This window comes from Lonchura striata, chromosome 9 (assembly GCF_050655825.1).
Source record: "Lonchura striata isolate lonStrDom1 chromosome 9, ASM5065582v1, whole genome shotgun sequence".
Taxonomy (NCBI): Eukaryota; Metazoa; Chordata; class Aves; order Passeriformes; family Estrildidae; genus Lonchura; species Lonchura striata.
Window position 1 is genome coordinate 5,880,054 of NC_140711.1, and position 21,054 is coordinate 5,901,107.

General features: G+C 48.4%; 1 protein-coding gene across 3 annotated transcripts; it reads right to left on the reverse strand.

The window, feature by feature from the left end:
- Positions 1 to 370: 370 nt before the first annotated feature.
- Positions 371 to 20,775, reverse strand: THAP4 (THAP domain containing 4). Of its 3 annotated transcripts, XM_085587599.1 has the most exons (7): positions 20,662 to 20,775; positions 18,679 to 19,835; positions 7,108 to 7,267; positions 5,280 to 5,389; positions 4,310 to 4,413; positions 4,083 to 4,216; positions 371 to 704 (listed from the first exon to the last, which is right to left on the reverse strand). In XM_085587599.1, the coding sequence occupies exons 1-7, from the start codon at positions 20,736 to 20,738 to the stop codon at positions 623 to 625; spliced, it is 1,824 nt and encodes a 607-aa protein (XP_085443725.1). In that variant the 5' UTR covers positions 20,739 to 20,775; the 3' UTR covers positions 371 to 622. The 3 variants fall into 3 exon arrangements, 2 of the variants coding, with proteins under 2 accessions (XP_085443725.1, XP_021401104.2); XM_021545429.4 differs by lacking the exon at positions 4,083 to 4,216 and having other exon boundaries at positions 371 to 701; XR_014957287.1 differs by lacking the exons at positions 371 to 704; positions 4,083 to 4,216; positions 4,310 to 4,413 and adding an exon at positions 6,361 to 6,607.
- Between the last annotated feature and the right edge of the window lie 279 nt (positions 20,776 to 21,054).

Here is a 21,054-nt window from a genome sequence, read left to right on the forward strand (position 1 = left end):
CACAAACTCTTGTGATATTCTGAAGTCTGGCCCTGACCTCCCACACTGCAGCAATTCCCTTCAAACTGCTGTACAGCACTGTTGGGATCAGGGCCTGCGACAGTTTCCTCCGTCCCAGAGCAAGATATAGCTGCTCCCTCTTGAGATTTAAGCCAAGTTTCATTGGACAGGCTCTGCTCTTCTCAGGGTCTTTCCCTGCAGTACAAATCCATTCCAGAACCTGTGACTTCCTCAAAGTTCCCCAGGTTGTCCAGGAGGTTGGATCTCCACCCCAACCTAGTAATGAACAGGAAGCACAAAGCCCCTCCACAAGCACTGCCGAGCAGCAGGCAGCACACGCCGCCCTGCAGTCACACCAAAGACACAGCCATAAAAATAAAAGCTTTTTATTTATTTTTTATATACCATTACAGAAACATCTGAGTAACATTCTCAACAGGACGGGCAGCTCTGGGGCCCCAGGGAGGAGTGCAGGCAGCCAGCTCCAGGGTCTGCCATGCTGTGCTCCTGAGCTGCTGCTGCTCTTGGTGCACCATGTCCTTGCTCCTTGCCCTCGGCAAGGAGACCCGGCCCTCCTGGTGTCAGGGAGTCACCTTCTTGTAGGTAATGTGTAAGTGCTGAGTCATGGGCTGCGTAGTCGTTGCCATTGAGACAGTTTGTTCGAGTTTCCCATCAGAATTGAGCCTGAATTTTCTGGTAATCTAAACCAGGGGTAGGAAAAGAAATAAAGAAATCAAGCAACGAGTGTCCACAAGCTGAATCCCTTACCTGTGCTCTCTTCCCTCTGCCATCCACGTGCCTGCTGCCAATGAACCACCAAGGAAGCACATCCTCACTACAGCAGGCAAATAAACAAGGAGTTTTCTCTCCTAAAGAAAGCAGCCCCCTCGACAATACCAGCTCCAAGACCATTAGCCATGGAACAAGACAGGTTCACAGAATCACAGAATTAACTAAGTTGGAAAAGACCTTTAAAACCATGAAGGCCAGCCTATGACATAATACCATCTTATTAACTAAACCATGGCACTGAGTGCCACGTCCAGGCTCTTCTTAAACACCTCCAGGGACAGTGACTACACCACCTCCCTGGGCAGCCCATTCCAGTGCCTAATCATGTTTTCCATGAAGAACTTATTCCTAATGCCCAGCCTAAACTTCCTCTGGTGCAGCTTAAGCCTGTGTCCGCTTGTCCTGTCACTGGTTGCCTGGGAGAACAACCCTTACCTGGCTACACCCTCCTTTCAGGGAGCTGCAGAGTGATGAGGTCTCCCCTCAGCCTCCTTTTCTCCAGGCTAAACACCCCCAGCTCCCTCAGCCACCCCTCACAGGGTTTGTGTTCCAGACTCTTCACCAGCTTTGTTGCCCTTCTCTGGATGTGTTTGAACATCTCAATGTCTTTCCCAAACTGAGGGGCCCAAAACTAGACACAGCACTTGAGGTGTGGCCTCGCCAGTGCCAAGTACAGGGGCAGAATCACTGCTCTGCTCCTGCTGGCCACACCATTCCTGACACAGGCCAGGAGCCACTGGCCTTCTTGGCTACCTGGGCACACTGCTGGCTCGTGTTCAGCTGCTGCTGACCAGTGCCCCCAGGTCCCTTTCTGCCTGGGCACTGTCCAATCACTCTGTCCCCAGCCTGTAGTGCTGCAGGGGGTTGTTGTGCCCAAAGTGCAGGACCAGGCACTTGGACTTGTTAGATCTCATGCTGTTGGACTCAGCCCATCTATCCAGCCTGTCCAGGTCCCTCTGCAGAGCTCTCCTACTCTCCAAGGAGTAGTGACTGACATTCACTCCCAGCTTGTGTCATCTGCAAATTTGTTGATGGTGCACTCACTCCCCTTGTCCAGATCATCAATGAAGATATTAAACAGGACTGGCCCCAGCACAGAGCCCTGGGTGACACCTCTGGTGCCTGGCTGCCAGCTGGATGCAGCACCATCCCACCACACTCTGGGCCAGCCATCCAGCCAGTTCTGAACCCAGCAAAGAGTGCTCCTGTCCCAGCTGTGCACTGCAGCTTTTCCAGGAGTGTCCTGTGGGACACGGTGTCACAGGATTTGCTGTCCAGGCAGACAACAGCCATCCACCAGGTGGGTCACCTGGTGGTAAAAGGAGATCATGCTGGTCAGGCAGGACCTGCCCCTCCTAAACCCATGCTGGCTGGGTCTATCAGCCCCTGGCTATCCCTTGGGTGCTGTGTGATGGCACTCAGGATGATCTGTTCCATAACCTTGCTGGGCACCGAGGTCAGGCTGACAGGCCTGGAGTTGCCCAGAGCCTCTTTATGGCCCTTCTGGTGGACAGGGTCACACCAGCACCCCCAGTCCTCTGGGACCTCCCTGGTGAGCCAGGACTGATGGTAAATGGTGGAGAGCAGCTTGGGGAGCTCATCCACCAGCTCCCTCATCCCCCTAGGATGGATCCCATCTGCTCCCATACACCTGTGAGCATCTGAGTGTCTCAGCAGGTCACCAGCTGCTTCCTCCTGGATTACAGGGGGACTGTTTTGTTCCCTGTCCCTATCTATCCACTCTGGAGGCCAGCTATCCTGAGGATGACCTGTCTTACTGTAGAAAACTGAGGCAAAGAAGGTGTTAAGTACCTCTGCATTTTCCTCATTTTCAGTTACTATATTCCCCCTGCATCCAGTAAAGAATGGAGGTTGCCCTTGCCCTTCCTCATCCATGAGTAGCAACAGAGGCAACCTTGCCATTAAATTTTGTTAAGCTGTGCTTTCACAAATTTGTATTACATCTGCATTGGTAACACCTTTAAAGGTGATTCTTCAAGCAACCTAAACCACTCATGATACAGCCTGGTGCAGGAAATGGGCCTTCCTCCCTCAGTGACAGCTCAGCCAAGCCACAGCCACCATGAAATCACTTTTCACCAGGAATGCAAGAATATGGTGAAGTTTTCTCAAAATGAGCAACTACAGCAGCAGCACACATGTCCTTCTCACAAACCTGTAGCCTCTGTTTCCACAGGCAATTTAAGTTGTTCTTGGTGAAGAAGAAAAGGCTCTGGGAGGTGGTTTTTTGACAACCCCTCTCATTCCACACCCTCCTTCACCAGCAAGGGCCTCCCAGATACTCACTAGGACCAGTCCCTGGGCCTGAGCTTCCCACAGGTGCCAGATGAGCATGGACCTCCAGCCTGAGAGCTTCCTTCTTGCAGCCAAGGCCAGCCTTGGAGCTCTCAGCTAGGAAGATATCAGCTGGCTTTCTGTGCTTTGCCCTCCCCTCCTGCCAGTCTATCTGCCCTCAGTTCAGGCAGTGACCCAAAGGGGACAGTCCCTTTCATTTAATGTCTGCCATGCAGAGCTCTGCCTCCCTGCTGACACCCACAGTATCTAATGGCTTTACTTCTGCTACAGGAAGGAGGCAATACAGCTGTTCCTGGCAAACAGGAAACCCAGCAACTGAAAACATGCATCCAAAGGCAGGGGAGCAGGGACTTCCCAAAGTTAGGACATTATCTGATTAGGCAAATCAAATTTTTGTCTACATCTGCACAAACTTGTGTTCTCTGCTGTCTAAGAGCCAGTTTTATAGCACACAAAAATCAGGTTGTGAGAGCTTGTTCAGCCTTGCTGTCAGCTGCTGCTCAGCTACAACAGCTTCAGATGTGACAGTGACACTTCCAGAGGTGACCTCGGGATGCCACACTGACTCCAGCAGTGCCACTTCACTCACAGCTGGCTGTACCACTACCAGCTGTACCAACAAACCCCCACTACACACTCAAAAAAGTCAAACCCCCAAAGGCAGCCAACCAAAGTTGGAGCTGACAGCAAGTGCCAGCCCTACCCTGCAGCCAGAGATGGGAAAAGAACCCAGAGCAAGGTCTGAATGCTCTGAAAAGCAAGAGAGCAAGATCTGCAGGTGTTCCTGAAATATCCTCATGAGGCCCAATACTGACCATACCTTGAATGTGCATCCTCATACTGCAATCAATCCAGAAAACCAGCATTAATAACTTATCCCACTGCCATAAAGGAGTATTTAGCCAAGACTTTCCTATTTTCTTCTCTAAGAACCTGCTACTGGCCACTCTGGAGACAGGATTCTAGGTTAGCTGGTCTGATCCAGCCTGTCAGTTTTATCATAATGATTCCTCTGGGTCTCATAATGTATAAAATCTCTTCTGAAGGCTCTTGCAGAAAGAATAAGCCAGGATGCCATGCAGTACTTCCAAGAACTCCTGATGGCATTCTGTAATTAAAGCATGCTAATAACATATCCTCTCAACTAGACTCCTTCTGGGGCAAGCAGTGCATGGAAATGGCTCACTCTGTGTGCACTCACCTGCTCTACATGGGGCTTCTTGGCAAAGGAGATCCTGGCTATGGAGTGAGAAGCTATAGATAGCTCTTGTCCATTCACCTCCCCTTCCTCCACCTCCACCAGACCTAGGGAAAAGCAAGGGCATACATATTATTAGGCTACAAAGGTTATTTAACCATGTCACAATTATTATTTTGACCTTTCGGTACTTAAAAGGAGGCTTATAAAAAAGAGGAAGAGGGACTTTTTACACATTCAGATAAGAACAGGACAAAGAAAAAGTTTTTAATCTGTAAGAGGAGAAATTTAGATTAGATATTAGGAAGAAATTCTTCCCTGTGTGGGTGTGGAGGCCCTGGCATAGGCTGCCCAGAGAAGCTGTGGCTGCCCCGTCCCTGGAAAGTGTTCAAAGTCTGGTTAGAAAGGGCTTGGAATAACCTGGTCTGGTGGAAGGTTTCCCTGACCATGGCAGGGAGGTGGAATGAGATTTAAGGTTTAAGGTTCCTTCCAATCCAAACCATTCCATGATCTATTAGGCTGCTTAACAGACCAGCACTCCCTGTGGAGAATGGTTTTATTTGTCCTATTTTTTTTTTTAATTGAAAACTGCAGATCCACACAGCCTCAGACATGGAATGATGCTCACAAAAATCCAGCTGGACTTATTCACATGAGTGTCACAGCACAACTGGCACTCCTCCCTTCAGCACCATCATTTTAGAAGCATCAACTGGGGTTTAAAACTTGCACTTATAATAACTGAGATGTGGCTCTCTGTCATTCAGACCCCATAAGGCAGGAAGTAACAAGGTGCTACACCAACACAGGGAGGCTCTCCTAATTTAGGAACCACTGTGGGTCCAGCACCAAAGATCAGCGATTCCAACAGGGAAAATTAATTAAATGAAACTGTGAGAGGTGCAAGAACTTTCTGAAAACGTGCTGAAATGGCCCAACAGAGTAAGGACCTCTTCTTTTCCCCAGTGTGTACCTGTGTTCTGGGCACTGATGAAGGCCACCTTGTTAGTGTCAGGTTTGAGGCGGATGAATCCACATTCCCGGTGCATGGGCTTCCTGGTATCCGGGTGGAAGGCGTTGAACCTGAGGGGAAAGCAGAGCACAAATGCTGATGTGTTTTGCACTCAAAAGACATTTTTTTAGCCTGGTTTCCTCTTATTTAATCACATGAGTGTCTGCAGTACTCTTTCAAGAGTAGAAGACTGACAACACTTCACAGTTGAGAGATGTAAACCTGGAAAAATATGGTTACTTTAGAGAGGCAGAGCTATTTCTTAGAGCTGGAGTTAAGACTTTAAGTTCAAACTTTACACTTTCCACAGTCCCTGGGTCTTTCTAAGAACTAGCTCAGAAACCCCTCAGAAACTCAGATGTTTCACAGATGCTGAACTACATGTCTCAAAACCTTCATTTTCTCAAATATCTGGAATCACTGTATCAGCTTTATTTAGCTTTTACACTTGGAAAAGTTTTTTCTGTATATTCTTTGCTGTAGGAAACAACAGAGCAGACAATCAACCCCTTCAAAAAGATAAGTTCATCTCAGACTCTTATTTATTCTTCAGGAGGCCTTAGAAACTGTAGGTTTGGTCACCCATAACATGGGTGATTATACTTATCAAAGGAGAAACAACCTGAAATCAGGCAACTTTCAGTGCTTGGAGCATTTAAGGGATACAGGGACTGTCTTTTAAGAGCCACTGCTCCAGGAGACAGGAAAGCACAGGGTGTCTGTCCTCCAGGACTGCTGCCTATTTTCCTGGTGATTCCTCGACCTCGACAGCCCAAAGCTGAGTAACTCTTTCACACAAAGAAAAGAAGGGGGGCAAAAAGAGGGTGACTCAAAAAAAGCAGTTGTTCACAAGCTGGGGAGGGAGGTACAGCCAGAGCAAGTCTGACAGAGCTTTGTTTCTTTTGGAAATTGGACTAAAGCAGTCATAGGCTGAGCTGGCAGCTCCACCACACTCCAGGAACACAGGGCATCTCTCACACAGCACTTCCATCTTGTAATTATTTTCTTCTTGGTTTTCAAAGCAACACACTTTCCAACTCACCCCTCCTGAAGGAACATTGGAGCACTACTGAGCAGTAGCCAACTTGTCACTTCCTTCTTTCTGTATTTCTTTTGATTTCTCTTAGAACACCCACTTGAAGCCAAAGCAAGTAGTTAAGCTACCTGCCTCCTATCCCACATTGTTTGATAAGCAGTGATTTTTCTCTGATTTTCACAGTGGTGAAGACAGAGGACCACAGCTTCAAATGGAGAAACTTGGTAGCCATGCCATAGCTCCTTCATTTGCTCTAAGTGGGAATTTCACAAAGAATGCCAATTAATCACAAGTTTTTGTTGGATTATGCCCTCTTCTGACTCAGAGATAGGGCAACTGAGAGGCGTTTTAAAAACTTTTATTCCATTTTCAGTTTCACATGAAGGGTGAGACAATAGAGACGTTATAATTCAGGTTATCACAATCAGAAGCTATTTCTTAATTACAATATATTATAAGCATTTCTTGGCCTATGAGCTTTTGCCACACTATTGCAAATGCCTTAAAGCTAAACATCTAAAATTACCCATTGTGAGCCACTGTAATTGGAATTTGTAATGCAAATTAATCACAAGTTTTCAAGAAAAATCAAAGCTAGACAATGCAGTCACATACCACAACATCATCTCGTTTGGTAGGTGAAAATCTATATACTTTGCCATTGGAAAAGAAACCTAACTAACAAATCACCCTGGAGCCATGCCTGCTCCCATCCAGCAGCTGCTGCCAACACAGGCAGATCCCTTGACTTACGAGAAGTTGAGCATGGGCTGTCCCACGTGAGAGATGTGCACTTCCTCCAGGTACTGGAAGGGCTTCATGGTAGGGAAGGTGCCGTCTCCTGGTGGGTCTGAGAGCCAGGTGCCCAGCATCCAGGACAGGGGTTCCATCACAGGGTTCAGCTGGGGAGTCTCTGTGCAGGAAAAGAAAGAAGGAAGAATGAAAACTCAGGCATCTGTGCTCTGCAGGTTGCTGTGAGCTGCCTCCAGCTGGCTGGAGGTGAACACAAAACACCTCAGAAATGGTTCAACATCACAACAATGCTTTTCTTTAGAGCACTGCCAGCTCCAAGGTGGGAGATGGGGAACAACGAACAGTTATGGAATGTGGGTCTGTTTCCAAACCAGCTCTTAGCCATACATACACTCTTGCAGGTGGTTCATTTCTGACTCTCCTCTCTGTAGCTTGATCTGAAAGAAAAGTCCCCTCCCGTCTATGTGCAGGGAAGAAGATGACTGAAACCTCAGCATAAAGAATAATCATTAAAGGATAATGAAACCTCTAATGCTCTGGGCTAATCTCTCTCAAGCACTGAGTACATACCATTCCTGTTTGTTTCAGAGGCTGAGGAAATGAGTCCTCATTTCAAAAGAAAACCAGGCTGTGTACATAGTCAAGATCAAAGTTTGGCTATAATATTTTTTAAGAGGTTAACAATGGTCTGAACTTGTACAAAGAGACAAGCAAGGATCATTCAGAAGCTGTTCTACTAAAGCTCTGGACTAAGGCAAACATTTTAAAAATACTTGGGTGCCTTTGAGGCAAAGAGTAAACGGAAGAGAAAGACACTTCCCTTTGTCACTGCAGTTATGAAAAAGCAACCAAGGTCTGTTTCACAAAGTTAAAACTTCTTTAACAAATCATTTTACAAAACCACAGAATAAGCTGATCTGGAAGGAACCCACAAGGATCACCAAGTCCAACCCCTGGCCCTGCACAGGACCATCCCAAAGAGTCACACCATGTGTCTGAGAGCATTGTCCAAATGCTTCCAAATGCTTCTTGAATTCTGTCAGACTTGGTGCTGTAGGAGAGTTTTGATAAACAGTTTTGCATTTTACTTTCAGAGGCTGTGACCTGAAAAAAATACATCAGGAAAATGGAGACAGACAAATTAAACCCACATGAAGAGCAGAGCAAATCCATTACTAACGTGTAAGTAGGGAAAGCAAAACATCACCCACAGGATGTTGGGAAAGATGGATTCCCACACAAACAGGGTGCCTGCTACTCTCAGTAGCCTGTTATGCAAAGAAATATGACTGAAGTAAGCTTAAAACATGTCCTCTTCCCCCTCACGAGATTAGTATTTCATACAGGCAAGGTGGGCGCTGCAGGGGGGTGTTTTCCACACCTAGTGAGAGCAAGAATACAAGAACAAGCTGCTTGTCTGGCTGATCTAAAAGGCACAGACTCAACTGAAGGGAGAAATCACAACCTAAAAGAGTAAGGCTGTGGCCAAAATTTGTTTAACCAGTCTGAGTTCCACTGTACTCTTTATGAAATGTCAGGCTAAAAGACTGAGCAAGGAGGAAGGACAGTCCACACTTGAAATGCTGAAGGAGAACAGCAGCTTTCCTGGGTAAAAGAAGCCACTTGTGGCATTCATTCTCCCACAGACAGCAGAATTGAAAAGCCAGCCCATGTCATCAAAGTGCTACTACTTGCTTTGCTTTATCATGAAGCATTTTGCAAGGGAAGCAACATGAAGAAACATGAGAGCTAACTAGGAAATCAGTGATAAAGGTCTGCAGCATCAGAGCCAGGATCTGTAGAACACCTGTCAGACTGTGCAGTCCCCAGCAGCTTGCCCAGGACTTGGAAAGGGGTTCCCACAATCTGTACAGCAGTGTCAGTGTACTGGACAGTATTTCCTTGTACTCACCTTTCCAATTCTATGAGGGGAGCACACAGTTCTGTGGATAAGGAGCATATATATTGCTCCCCCCCTCCAGCTGAGGCTTGCCTTTCACTCTCAGCTGCATTTCCTTCCAAGCTTTTTGCATGCTCATCTCCCATGAGAGAAGAGAAAAGCAAAGCTTTGAAAAACCTACAGGAGCCTGCAGCCTGAGCTGCTGCTGCCCTCTCCTGGGTCAGCACCCCAGGAGCAGGACAGTTTCTGTCACCACAGTGCTTTCATAGAGCACTTCCTTTTCTCCTGCTTGCACTTCAGAAAAAGCATTGAAACAAGATGTATGGCTGTAGCCATTCCCACCCTTTAGACTTGATTATAAACCAAGAAAAGCCAAGTGATCATTTCCAGCACCCCAGCTTGACCCCACTGCCTTGCTGTAGAGCATCCAGCCTGGCTGGAGGTGCCTGACCTGGTGAGCTGGTCTCAATTCCAAAGAGCTGGAATTCCACTCAGCTGCAAAGTGAAGATGTAACTGTACATCCTGAAGTCTCTGGCACTTGGGCAAACAACATGGCCAAGGGATCACTTTTCTAAACTACCTCAATGGCAGCAAAGCTGAAGAGTTCTTTAGTTCTCATGTGGCTTGGAAAAGTCGAGAGCAGCAGAAGTGAATAAGGACCACGGGCTCAGTGAAGTGCAGGTAAGTGCAGACATCCTGATCTCATCCCATGCTCTTCTCACCTTCAGTGTTGGTCTCTGACTGGTGGACTAAGAATTTTTTCCTTCCTGGCTGGAAGGCTGAGCTGGGAGAGTGGAAAAGCAAGAGGGGAGACAGCAGACAGGACAGTGTCTGAATCCATCAGAAAAAAAAATAATAAAAAGCAGCCATTTGAAATGCAATTTGCTTTTTTATGTCACGGTTGGGGCAGGTAAATGCAAGACTACTGTAGCAGCAAGAAGTTCTATGCTGAGCTGGTTTGTTTCAAATTCAGTGTCAAGACACTGATGAAGAAGCCTGAATATCCCTTTTTAAAGGTCTAAACACCTAGCACATCTTTTTTACAAAAACCCCAGAAGAGTAGCCTAAAAGGTAAGTGTATGATAGTGTCATGAATACAAATGACACTGAGAATTTGCAGCACAAGAGACCCTGGTCACCCTTCTCCACAATTAAAGCTTCACACTCAGAGGGGGTCCTCTTAAATGCCATTCTCATGCATTCAGATGCACAGTTCCTCTTTTACCTACTGACAGGGAAGCTTTCTCTGCATCCTCTTCCTTAACAAGGACATTCCTGGAGTCACTTTCTCTACATTTTCTGGAAGCCATTAGGGACCCAGCATCTCCAAGACCCCATTCCTCTACAACCTGGTGAAGTGGAAGGTGTCCCTGCCCGTGGCAGGGGCTTTGAACATTATAAGCTTTAAGATCCCTTCAACCCAAACCATCCTGTGGTTCTACAAGATCTCACATGACACTCATGAGTTGTAACAGTCTGGGCAACAGAACCACACACCCATAAGCAATTTGATCACCTTGATCCCTTTCCTTCAGGAAGCCACTCAGGCCACAACCCCCCTGCCCACGCCCTGAGCACACAGGTCAGTTCCACTTCACCACCAGACCCCGCTACACCTTTCCAAACTCACAGGCAGACTGTTCCCACATCTTTTCCATTGCCAGAGAGTTTACAAGCCAAATCCCACCCTGCACTGGAGCACAGTCAGCCTGGAACTGGCTGTCCAGGCTTTGCACCAGGAGATAGAGTTCTCCCTGTGACACAAACCAGACAGAGCAGCTGGACAGCCCCCTCAGGCCACGTCTACACAGCCAGTGTGGCTTTCAAGTGGGATCCCTGGCACAGAAAGCTAAGCTGGCACAAATTCCTCCACAGCTTTATCTGTAAAGCCACAGAGAGTGGCCAGCTGGTTGATAACAAGGCACCTAACCCATTTCCTTGAGCTGGGGAACACTTCTTGCAGAAAACTTGAGGGGGAAAAAATGATACAAACAACACCCCCGCAAAAAAAACCAAAACAAAACAAAACAAAAAAAGCCAAAAAAACCCACAAAACAACCACAAAACAAAACAAAATCCCAAGTCTTCAAAGTGTGGGGTCTGCAGCATCAACTGGGCAGTTCCCTGAAATTCTTCCTCCAGCACAGTTGCTCACTGCATTTAAATCATCACCATCATCAAGGTTCTGATAATTAAAGAGCAGCCTCATTTGGCATATTCTATCCATATTTACGTACAGAAGGTGGCTTTATACTCTGCTGCTCTGCCCTGAGAATTGCACCCCTTCAGGCACTTTGCTGATGCTCTCTCCAGCAAACCAGTAAAACATTCTGGCATTGATGTGCTCTATCTCCAACACAGAATATCCTTGAGTTGGAAGGGACCTGCCAGGATCAGGTTCAACTCCTGCCCTGCACTAGACACCCCAAGAATGACACCATGTGCTGGAGAGCATCATCTGAACACTTCTTGAACTCAGGCAGGCTTGGTGCTGTGACCACTTCCTTGGGGAGCTGTTCCAATGCCCAACCATGCTCTGGGTGAAAAACCTCTGAACTAAACCTCTCCAACTCAGCTACATGCCATTTCCTCAAGTCCTGTCATTGATCATGAGAAGATATAAGAAGAAGAGATCAGTACTTGCCCCTCCACTCCCTGGGTGAGGAGGTGAGGATGTTAACAGCACAGTGAGGTCTGACCTCAGTCTCCTCCTCTCCAGCTTGAACACACCAAGTGCCCTCAGCCACTCCTCACAAGGCCTCTCCAGACCCCTCCCCATGCTCGTGGCCTCCTCTGGACCCTCTCCAATACCTTAATGTCTTTTTTATACTCTGGTGCCCCAACCTGTTCCCAGGCCTCGAGATGAGGCTGCCCCAGCACAGAGCAGAGCAGGACAATCCCCTCCCTGGCCCATCTGGCAATGCTGGGCCTGATGCCCCCCAGGACCAGGGATGTCCCTCCTGGCTGCCAGGACACTGCTGATTCATATTGAACTTGCCATGGACCTGGGTGTCCATGGCAACTTGTCCTTGTTAAAGCCCACACAGCTGGAGATGGTCTATCTCTGATTTGTGGAGGTCTCTCCCTTGCTGTCACGCTCTTGAGGGGAGTGACAGCTCCTCCCAGCTTGGTGATGGCTGTGAACTCAGTAGTCCTTCAAGTCCTGTGTCCAAGTTGTTAATGAGGATCTGTTGAAGAGAACAGGGCTGAGGATGGAGACCTGTGGAACCCCACCAGTGACCAGTGCCAGCCTGGTGTCACCCCAGTCACTGTCACCTGCTGTGCCTGACCCATGAGCCAGCTCCTCACCCACTGTGTAACACACTTACCCAGCTGTGGGCTGGGCATTTTGTCCAGAAGGATCCTGTAAGAAACAGTACCAAAAGCTTTGCTGATGTCTAAAAAGATTCCACCTCCCAAGTTTCCTGGATCAAGCAGGCAGGTTACCCCATCATAGAAAGAAATCAGATTTGACAAGCAGGACTTTCCCCTAAGGCTGTGCTGGCTGTGACTGATGCCTCCATTGTTCTCTAGGTGTTTTTCAGTACTTCTCAGAATAATCTTTTCCATTATTTTAACAGGCACTGAATTGGGACTGACAGGTCTGTTATCTCTGGAGTTCTCATTTTTAAAAATTGGGACAACACTTGCCAGCTTCCAGTCAGCCTCTGAAAATTCCCAAGAGTGCTCAAAAATCAATCATCAAGAGAGGCATTGCAATGACATCAGCAGCTCCTTGAGAATTCCTGGATTAATCCCATCAGGCTCCACAGATTTGTAAGGATCCAGATCCTGCACACCTTCTAGGTCAACTGGGAGTTGATTGTTCTCACAGTCATGGTTCTCCAGCTTGTGGCACGAGATCCATCATGCACGTTGAAGAGAGAGGCAAAGAAAGCATTAAACACCTCTGCCTTGTCCCTGTTTGTGAGGTGACCATCCTCATCCTAGAACAGGCCAATGTTATTTCTAAACTGCCTTTTGCCATTTATATATTTGAAAAAAAAAAATTATTGCTCTCTGCAGTTCTGGCAGCTTTAACTCCAATGGAGCTTTGCCTGTATGAATTTTCTCCCAACAGTGGGAAGCAGCATCTCTGTGTTCTTTCCACATCACCCAACCTTGCTTCCACTGGGCACACACTTTCCTTTTCCATCTTATTTCCAAGAGAAATCCCTGGTCAGCCAAGACAGCCTTCTGCCCCACTTGCTTGACTTCTGACATTTAGGAATTGCTGTTCCTGTGCCCTTAGGAGATGATGTTTAGAAGTGACAAGTACTGACAGACCTCAGAACCTGAAAAAACATTTCCCAGGGGACCTTACTCACTAATTCCCGGAGCAGCCTGAGGTCTGCTCTCCTCATGGCCAGAGCTGAGGTTTTTCAGGCACTTTTCCTCCTGTCACCAGAGATCTTAAACTCAATGGCTCCATGGTTGCTGTGGCCAAGTTGGCCCCAATGTTCACTTTGCTCATGAGATCCTCTCTGATGACAAGCAGGAGATCAAGATCATCCTCCTAAGCCAGCTCCCTTAGGACCTGTTCCATAAAGTTGTCATGCAGGTGTTTCAGGAGCCTTCTGGTCCGGGCTGTACCAGCTGTGAGATGCTCCCACTTAATTTCTGGCAGGTTGAAGTCCCCTGGGGCAGTTGACATGGAATCATCCCTTAGCTCCTCAAGGAATAATTTGTTAGTGTCATTGTCCTGGCTGGCAGGTCCAGAGTAGACTCCCACAGTGAAATGGCATTATTTGTTTGCCCCTTGATTCTTATCCAAAGGCTCTCAACTGTGCCACTGCCAATTGTGAGCTCCAGACACTCCAACCCTTCTGTTACACAGAGTGCCACCCCTCTGCCTCTCCTGCCCTGCCTATCCCTCCTGAAGAGCCTGGAGCTGTCCATCAGGGCACTCCAGTCACAGGGAAAACTCCCACCAGGTTTCATTTATCCCAGTGATGTCAGATCTCTGGGACTGGGCCAAAGCTTCCAGCTCCTCACTGGTCCCTCCTGCTGGGTGTATGAATGCAGAGACATTTCTGGTGTGGTACACTGTAACCAGCACCTGGTGAAGCAGATTGAGGGATCCCATTAGTGCTCCTTTCCTCAACTTTAGGCACTCCAGCCCACTGCTCTTCCCTGGTGACCCTGGCTTTGTCCCTTTCCCCTTTCCAAGCTAGTTTAAGGCCCTATCAACAAGCCCTACCAGCTGTGCCTGCTAGAACTTTCTCCCCCAAGACAGATGCATCCCACCAGGATCAGCATATCAGCTGTCGAACAGATCATCCCATCTCTGCTCCAAAAGCTGGAAATGGGGTTATATTCACAAATGTTCATGCTATAGACTCAGTAGTTCATTTCATAGCCAAGTGTCAAGGTGGTAATGCTCCAGTGCCTGTAGTGTCATTGCCAGAGTTCTGCTTTACAAAACATGGAGAAAATGTATTTTAAATTATACTCTATTATGAGAAACCAAACACCATACCTGAGCTCAGCCTGACTTACTCTCAAGTTTTCCTTAGTTTGCTGTTTCATTGCTTCCTAGCTGCAAGCTGGGTTTTTGTTGCAAGTCGTTGCCAACTCGTTGCAAAATTAAATGCTTAATGCACAAACTCTATAGACTATTAGGCAAAAAAAAAAAAAAAAAAAAAAAAAAAAACACCAAACAAACTTGGAAAGAACAAGACCATCCCACTGAAAAAAACCAAAAAAACAACAGCAGTGCAAAAAGTCTTGTTTCCTCCCTTCCAACTGCCTTTCCCTCCAAGGGGAAGGTCAAAGAGCCACCTCCCTCAACCAAGTCCCAAAGCTGGCATGCATGCACGCTGCTTGCTCCCACTAAAAACCAACCCAAATGTTCAGGCCATGGTGAAATCTCTCAAGACACCTTCTGCCATGGATTCAGCCTCTATGCACACATATTCCTACTCCTTATCTCACTCTCAGCTTACTTTATAGCTCTCTTGTTCCTTGAAATGCCCACCCTACAGACCAGTTTTCTGCCTTGGCCATTCCCATCCCAGACAGGGCACAAAAAAAAAAAAAAAAAAATCACAAGCACCACCTGCTGTCTCAGAATAAAATCAGATTTCTTCCAAAATCTAGCTCCAAGTTAACATGCAACTGCCAGACTAGCAGTGCCTGCCCTGGTGGAGGCAATTTTCCTGACAGCTCACCTCTGTGACCTGTTAGACACATTTCACTTTCAAGCTGAAGACCAGCCCCTTGCTGGTCCAGTCCTTCTCAGACAGGTGAAAGAACAGCACCTCCAAACATGCACAACCCCACTTCTCACTGCCAGTCAGCAACAGGATTTTGCTTTTCCTTTTCTGCAACATGAATGGAATCTGTTGCCACCACGATGGGCAACACCACGTCAGGCCCCTCAGACCAGGTCTCAGAACTTCAACTCAGCACAAAACCACGCATTAAGCGCTCAGTCCTTCTGCCTGCCCCAGAGTTCCAAGTTCGACAACTATGCCGCATTTGCATGCAATAAATACTGTGATGACCCCATTTCTACACTGGCTTTGCACAGATATTCAAAGACAAATCCAAGCCAGATTTCCCACGGATTCCTAGCAGAGTTCTAACCATTTTTCACATGAAGTCATTTTACAAACTCTCCTGCCTTTAATATGACCTTCACGAAAACAGACATGCAGCATGGAAGAGGCTCCTCATACCCCCATTCTAAGAGCTTTACCTCTGATGGACACAGGAACTCAAATCCCATGGAATCCTACCTGTGTTTGCTCCATGCCCAGCCATGTTTGCAGATATTTTGCTATTTGCTCTACCTGCAGCCCCCCCGCCCCAGAAAGCGCTCTGCGCAGGGTGGTAAGATGGCTATGAGGGAAGTGAGCTCATGTTTGGGTAAGACACTGGTCCTGCTGCCTGCTGGGAGATGTAGTTTTACAACCAGACCAAACTGGGCCACAGCAAGGGGAGGTGGTATTGTGGACAGAGCTGCTGGGATCTCCTGTCTGAGTGAGCACAGCTGATACAGCAGAGCTGTGAGACCTGCATGCACAACAAGACAGATGGTGCTTGGGTAGCAGAGGCCAATGCTGTTAGGACAGCCATGACTTCTCCAGGATGCATCCCTGGTTGCTTGCTGGCTCTCCCTCATTTTTCCCAATGCATCCTGTCATTCTCCAGAAGCCACATCTAAGCCTGTCCTGCCTGGCACACCATGCCTAACCACGCTTGTCCACCAGCAGCAGTCCTCAGCTTTGGGACCTTTGAGGCAGAAAGAAATATTTTCCTACCAAGCAAATGCCTAAATTCAAAGTTTAGACAGAAAAGGCCTCCATGGCAGCTGTGCTGTGCTGAAAACAGCCTGGGGCTTCTCCCAAACCAGTTGATGGCCCTGGTAGGACAGGTTGGGAAACACCACTCAAGCACATCGTGACAGCTGGAGTTGGGAGCCACTTGCCCAGAGCGTGGCTGGCAGGCAGTGCTGTGCAGCAGTCCTGCAGAAACCTGCTCTTCCCAGCCCGCTGCAGCTTGGGTACAGCCAGCAGAAATTCATTTGTCTCACTAGAGGAAAGTATGTGAGAACTAGCACCAAAATGAAATCCTGCCGAATGAGTGTGGGCCTAAAGTTGGTGTTTTGTGCTCAGGATTTTGTGGAAGCAGCTGAACGTGAGGGATGCAGACAGGTAACAACCTGCACGGTCAGTCCAGTCAGGTACTTATACTCAAGGAAATGCCTTTAGCAGGAAATAATATGCAGGCTCAGGTTCACAGCTAAAACCATCACCTCAACCACACATCAGATGAGCTGGGACAACTGAGACAGGGCTGCTAACAAAGACTATTATTAACCTAATGTGTTACCTGACTATATTTTTTATGAATATGAAAAGCCTTTCTTAACTCAGCTTTGTATTACAGTAAAATTCAGTGTCTGAGCATGAACCAGACTCTGCCTGGCAGCAGCTGGCTGCACTTCATCAGCTATTTTCACTGCCATAAACTAGTGCTGTGAGCATACAGAAAAGAGTCTAAAACAGAAAAGCACCAAGATGAAGCTAAAAAAAAAAAAAAGCCAGTAAGCCTGTCAGTCACCAACCAACCTTTTAAAAAAGTTTCAAGCCAAAGGGTTCCATATAAACGTCCCATCATGCCAAGCTACGATTGCCAAAATTGTTCATTTTCACACACTGATCTCCAGTTTTGTTGATAAAAGACGGCAGAATGGGTAATGAATTTGTCAATTCACTAAGAAAAATTACGTTTTCCCTTATAAAATACAGCATGTAACTCATATATTAATAATATATTTTACAAGAACATAAAATATTCACTTCTCAAAGATATATGTATAAAAACACTGATCTTGGGAAAAAGGAGAAAAATCATAGTGCTTACCAGAATAATAATAAAAAAAAAATCCTTAAAGATACTCTTTCTGCAATTAGTATCTCGTGAAGGTATTCCAACACAGGCAGACAACTTTTAAAATCTATATATAAATAAATATTTCATATACATACATATATATATATGAATGACAACTACGGAACCCTAAAATTGTATTTAGTTATTTTGTTTAGTTTGACACCTAAACAATACAAAACCTCAGACCAGAAGGTACAAACAAGACTATGCTGATTTCCCAGGGGAAAACTTTTCCCTCCTCTACCCAAATAAAATTGTGAGTTTTCCCATACTTTGAAAAATTAGATACACATGGGAAAAGTAGTGCTGGATGTTGACCTTCATGAATTTTAGAGTCTACTTTCCTCTTCCAGTGAGGAAGTTGCCATGCTGCAACAGCCTGGAGAAGGTGCCTGTCTATGCCAGCATCACCTTTGTGACTGCCCAACAGCTCCAGAAGAAGCCATGAAGTTTTTCTCCTTAAGGGAAAGGTGAGAATTAGCCATCAGGAGACACCCAAACCTCCACAGGTGACTTCTCCAAGCAAGCCCCACATCACAAAACCTTTATAACCAGTGTTTTTTCAGCAGCCACACACACACACACCACCATTAGATGGTCCTAAACTCCTGCCCTGAAATGCACTTTGCAACCAGTCATTGTGTACACATTGTACATTAAAAGACACCTTTTTTTTTTTACAAGAAGAGTTATGGCTCAATTTAACTTCTAGGCAACAAACTTTCTACATGACCTGCATCACGACACTGTCATATTTGATACCTCCCACCTCACTTATATTTCCTGTATCCTCAGAACTGAGTGCAGTATATGAAATCCAGTATCAAAACTACTTCCTATGCCACTGAAGGCAATAACAGCTTTCCCAGATACCTGCTGCTAGGACAGCTCATTAACACACCAGAAAAAAATCACAGACATGTACCAAAGGAAGAAGGAAAATCCTAACAGGAGCCACTGCATCACAAACAAGTTAAAATAATCCAGAAATAAAAGAAAATAGATTCATCAAGAGAGTCACCTACAACACCACAACCTAAATTCCCATTCCACATCTTGGAAAGGTTAGGGATGTAAAAATTAACTTGTGTGCTCACTGAGTGAATTCTTTAACCTGCATCCACTGGTCTTACACAAGCTGCTACTTCTCCTTCCCAGAGTGTGCCTTTCTCATACTTTTTCCCCATCACACCTTCACAGCCTCCAGCTTAAACAGCCCCTAAGAAAAGAGGGAATTCCACCTCAGTGCAGCACTGCTGGGAATACTGACCACAGTCCTGGGATATCAGGCTGTTCAAGTAAGGGAAACTGTTCCGCTTCATCTCGTTCAGCTTCTCCTTCAGCTTCCTGACTTGGCTGTCAGAGCGGCTGATCCTCTGCCTCAGGAGCTTCAGCTCTCCGTTCTTCTTCTCCACCTGCTCCCGCAAGCAGCACACCTGGCTCTTGCTCTGCCGGGAGGAGAAGCAGTACGAGTGCAAGGAGTCGATGAGCTTGCAGGCCCCCGAGGCCGACATGATCACCTCGTTGATGGACATGGGGTTGGCGTCCGTGTCCCCCTTCCGCCCCAGCACGGCCTCGGTGGCGGGCCGAGGGGTCAGGTCTGCCGGAGACGCCGACAGACCCTGGGAGGGTTTCTGGGGGGTGGCAGTGAGAGATGACGTCGGGGAGACTTCCACGACCGCCTTGTCCTGACCCAAGAGGTGGCTGCTGCAGCTCGGTTCCACGTCTCTCTTTGGCCTTTTCCTTTCTAGCTGCTCTTTGGGGAGAGACGGCCTCTCCCTGGCGTGCTTGGAGGAAAAGCTGTACGAGTGGAGGGAGCCGATGAACTTGCAAGCACCAGAGGCAGGAGGGGTGAAGTCGTCCACCGACACGCCGCTCCTGTCGGCCACCCAGCTCCCTGCCCAGCTGCCCCTGGCACAGTCCTTCGCGGGAGACCTCTCAGGCTTTACCTGCGCCCCAGGCTTCGCACCCAAATGATCCCCTAACGTCCTTCTCCGCGGGCCGTCCAGCTGGCTGTGGAGGGCCTGGTCCTCCTTGGACATCGATCCTATTTCCTCTTTCAGACCAGCCTCCTCCATCTCTTTCGTCCCTTGCATCAGCATGAAGTCCTGGCCAGAAGATGGGGCCCTGTGTGCTACCTCACCGCCTCCTTCCTGCGGGGCCTCCCCATCCTGCACCAGCACCTGCCTGGCTATTTTCCTTCGGCTCCTGACATAATCCAGCTTGTCGTGCTTCTTCTCCACGAGCTGGAAGATGGTGGGGACAGCAGTGGGCTTCAGCAACCGGTGATGGTCTTCCAGCCGCTTGAAAAAACTGTCTTTGGTGAAGTGCTCGCTGCAAAGAAAGGAATACTTGGTGGGAGTCCAGTTGTCTCTCTGAACAGCTTTCAGCCACTGAATCAAGCGCTTCGAATCCTTTAGAGGGAATCTAAAAAAGGAAGAGAGAAAACCCACAAAAAAAAAGCTACATTTTGGAAACCAGAAGGGTTGTTACTTTAAGAATTACAGAACCACGGAATCATAGAGCTGTTGAGGTTGGAAAGGACCTTTAAGGTGACCAAGTCTAAGGCAGCGGCTAGGTTTACGAGATTTTGGGGAAAGTTGTGTTTTGGTAAGTTACACTCATTTACGAATTAAATGACACTCATTTAAGAATAATTTCACTTTGGGCTGAAATATTTTATATTCATTCACTGCATCAACAGCTCCACTTCACAACAAGCATAGGACTAAAAGGTGTTTCCATTTCCATCAGCAATCGATCCATTATTCCGCTCACCACCCCCACGAGGAACAGCCTGTCCACAGGGAAGGGGGACGTGCCCACCACCAAAACACTCAGCTCAGCCAGCACGCCGAGCCGGCTGCTGCTCACCCCGGGTGTGTTCAGTAACATTTAATTAGGTGTAGAAATGCCTGCAGCGGAAGGAAGCCCCTGAGCAGGGCAGCCAGGCTCTGTTTCCACCGGGACGCCCGAGCAGGGCTGTTCCCGGGGACTCCCGGCCGCAGCATCCCCGGCGAGGGCTGAGGCGGAGCGGGGGCGCAGCCCGGGGAGGGTCGGGGTGACAGACCGGGCGGGCCGGGCCCCGTGGCGAGGGGCGCTCCGGCTGCCGGCCGGGCTGGAGGATCCGGGAGCCCCGAGCCCGTCTCCCCTGAGGGAAACAAAGGCAGTGGCTGCCGTGGGGGCCCGGGGAGGGGAGCGGGACCGGGTCGCGGGCGGCCCGGCCGCGGCACTTGCGGCGGGCCGCCCTTACCTGTGGAAGGAGACGGCGCCGTGGCGCGCCTTGCCCTGCCGGTTAGAGCAGTTGGCGGCGGCGCAGCAGATCACCATCTCCGACCGCCGCCGCCGCCCTCGGCCGGCCGGGCCCGCCCCGGCCCCCGCCCCGGCCCCGGCCCCGGCCCCGCCGCGCCGCCGTACGGCAAGATGGCGGAGCCGGGTCACCCCGGCGCCCCTCGCCGGTGGGGAAGGGGTTTCTGTACGGCACAACATGGCGGCCGCCACATGGCCGCCGCCATTTTGGTCGGGGTGCAGCTGTACGGCGCGGGGAAGGTGGGGAAGGGAGAGCTCGCTCCCTGCGCCTCTCGCTTGCCTCGTCGGCGCAGCTGGGCGTCCGCCTCCCGACGAGCCTCTCGGTCCGTGGCAGCCG

Bases quoted from the DNA above. Each gene is read 5' to 3' on its own strand.
- THAP4 (XM_085587599.1), bottom strand. From the start codon at position 20,738: ATGGTGATCTGCTGCGCCGCCGCCAACTGCTCTAACCGGCAGGGCAAG. The intron at 19,836-20,661 runs GTAAGGGCGGCC...TTCCTTTTTTAG, and splicing joins GGCGCCGTCTCCTTCCACAG to ATTCCCTCTAAAGGATTCGA. The intron at 4,414-5,279 runs GTACACACTGGG...GCTTTTCCCTAG, and splicing joins CATCAGTGCCCAGAACACAG to GTCTGGTGGAGGTGGAGGAA.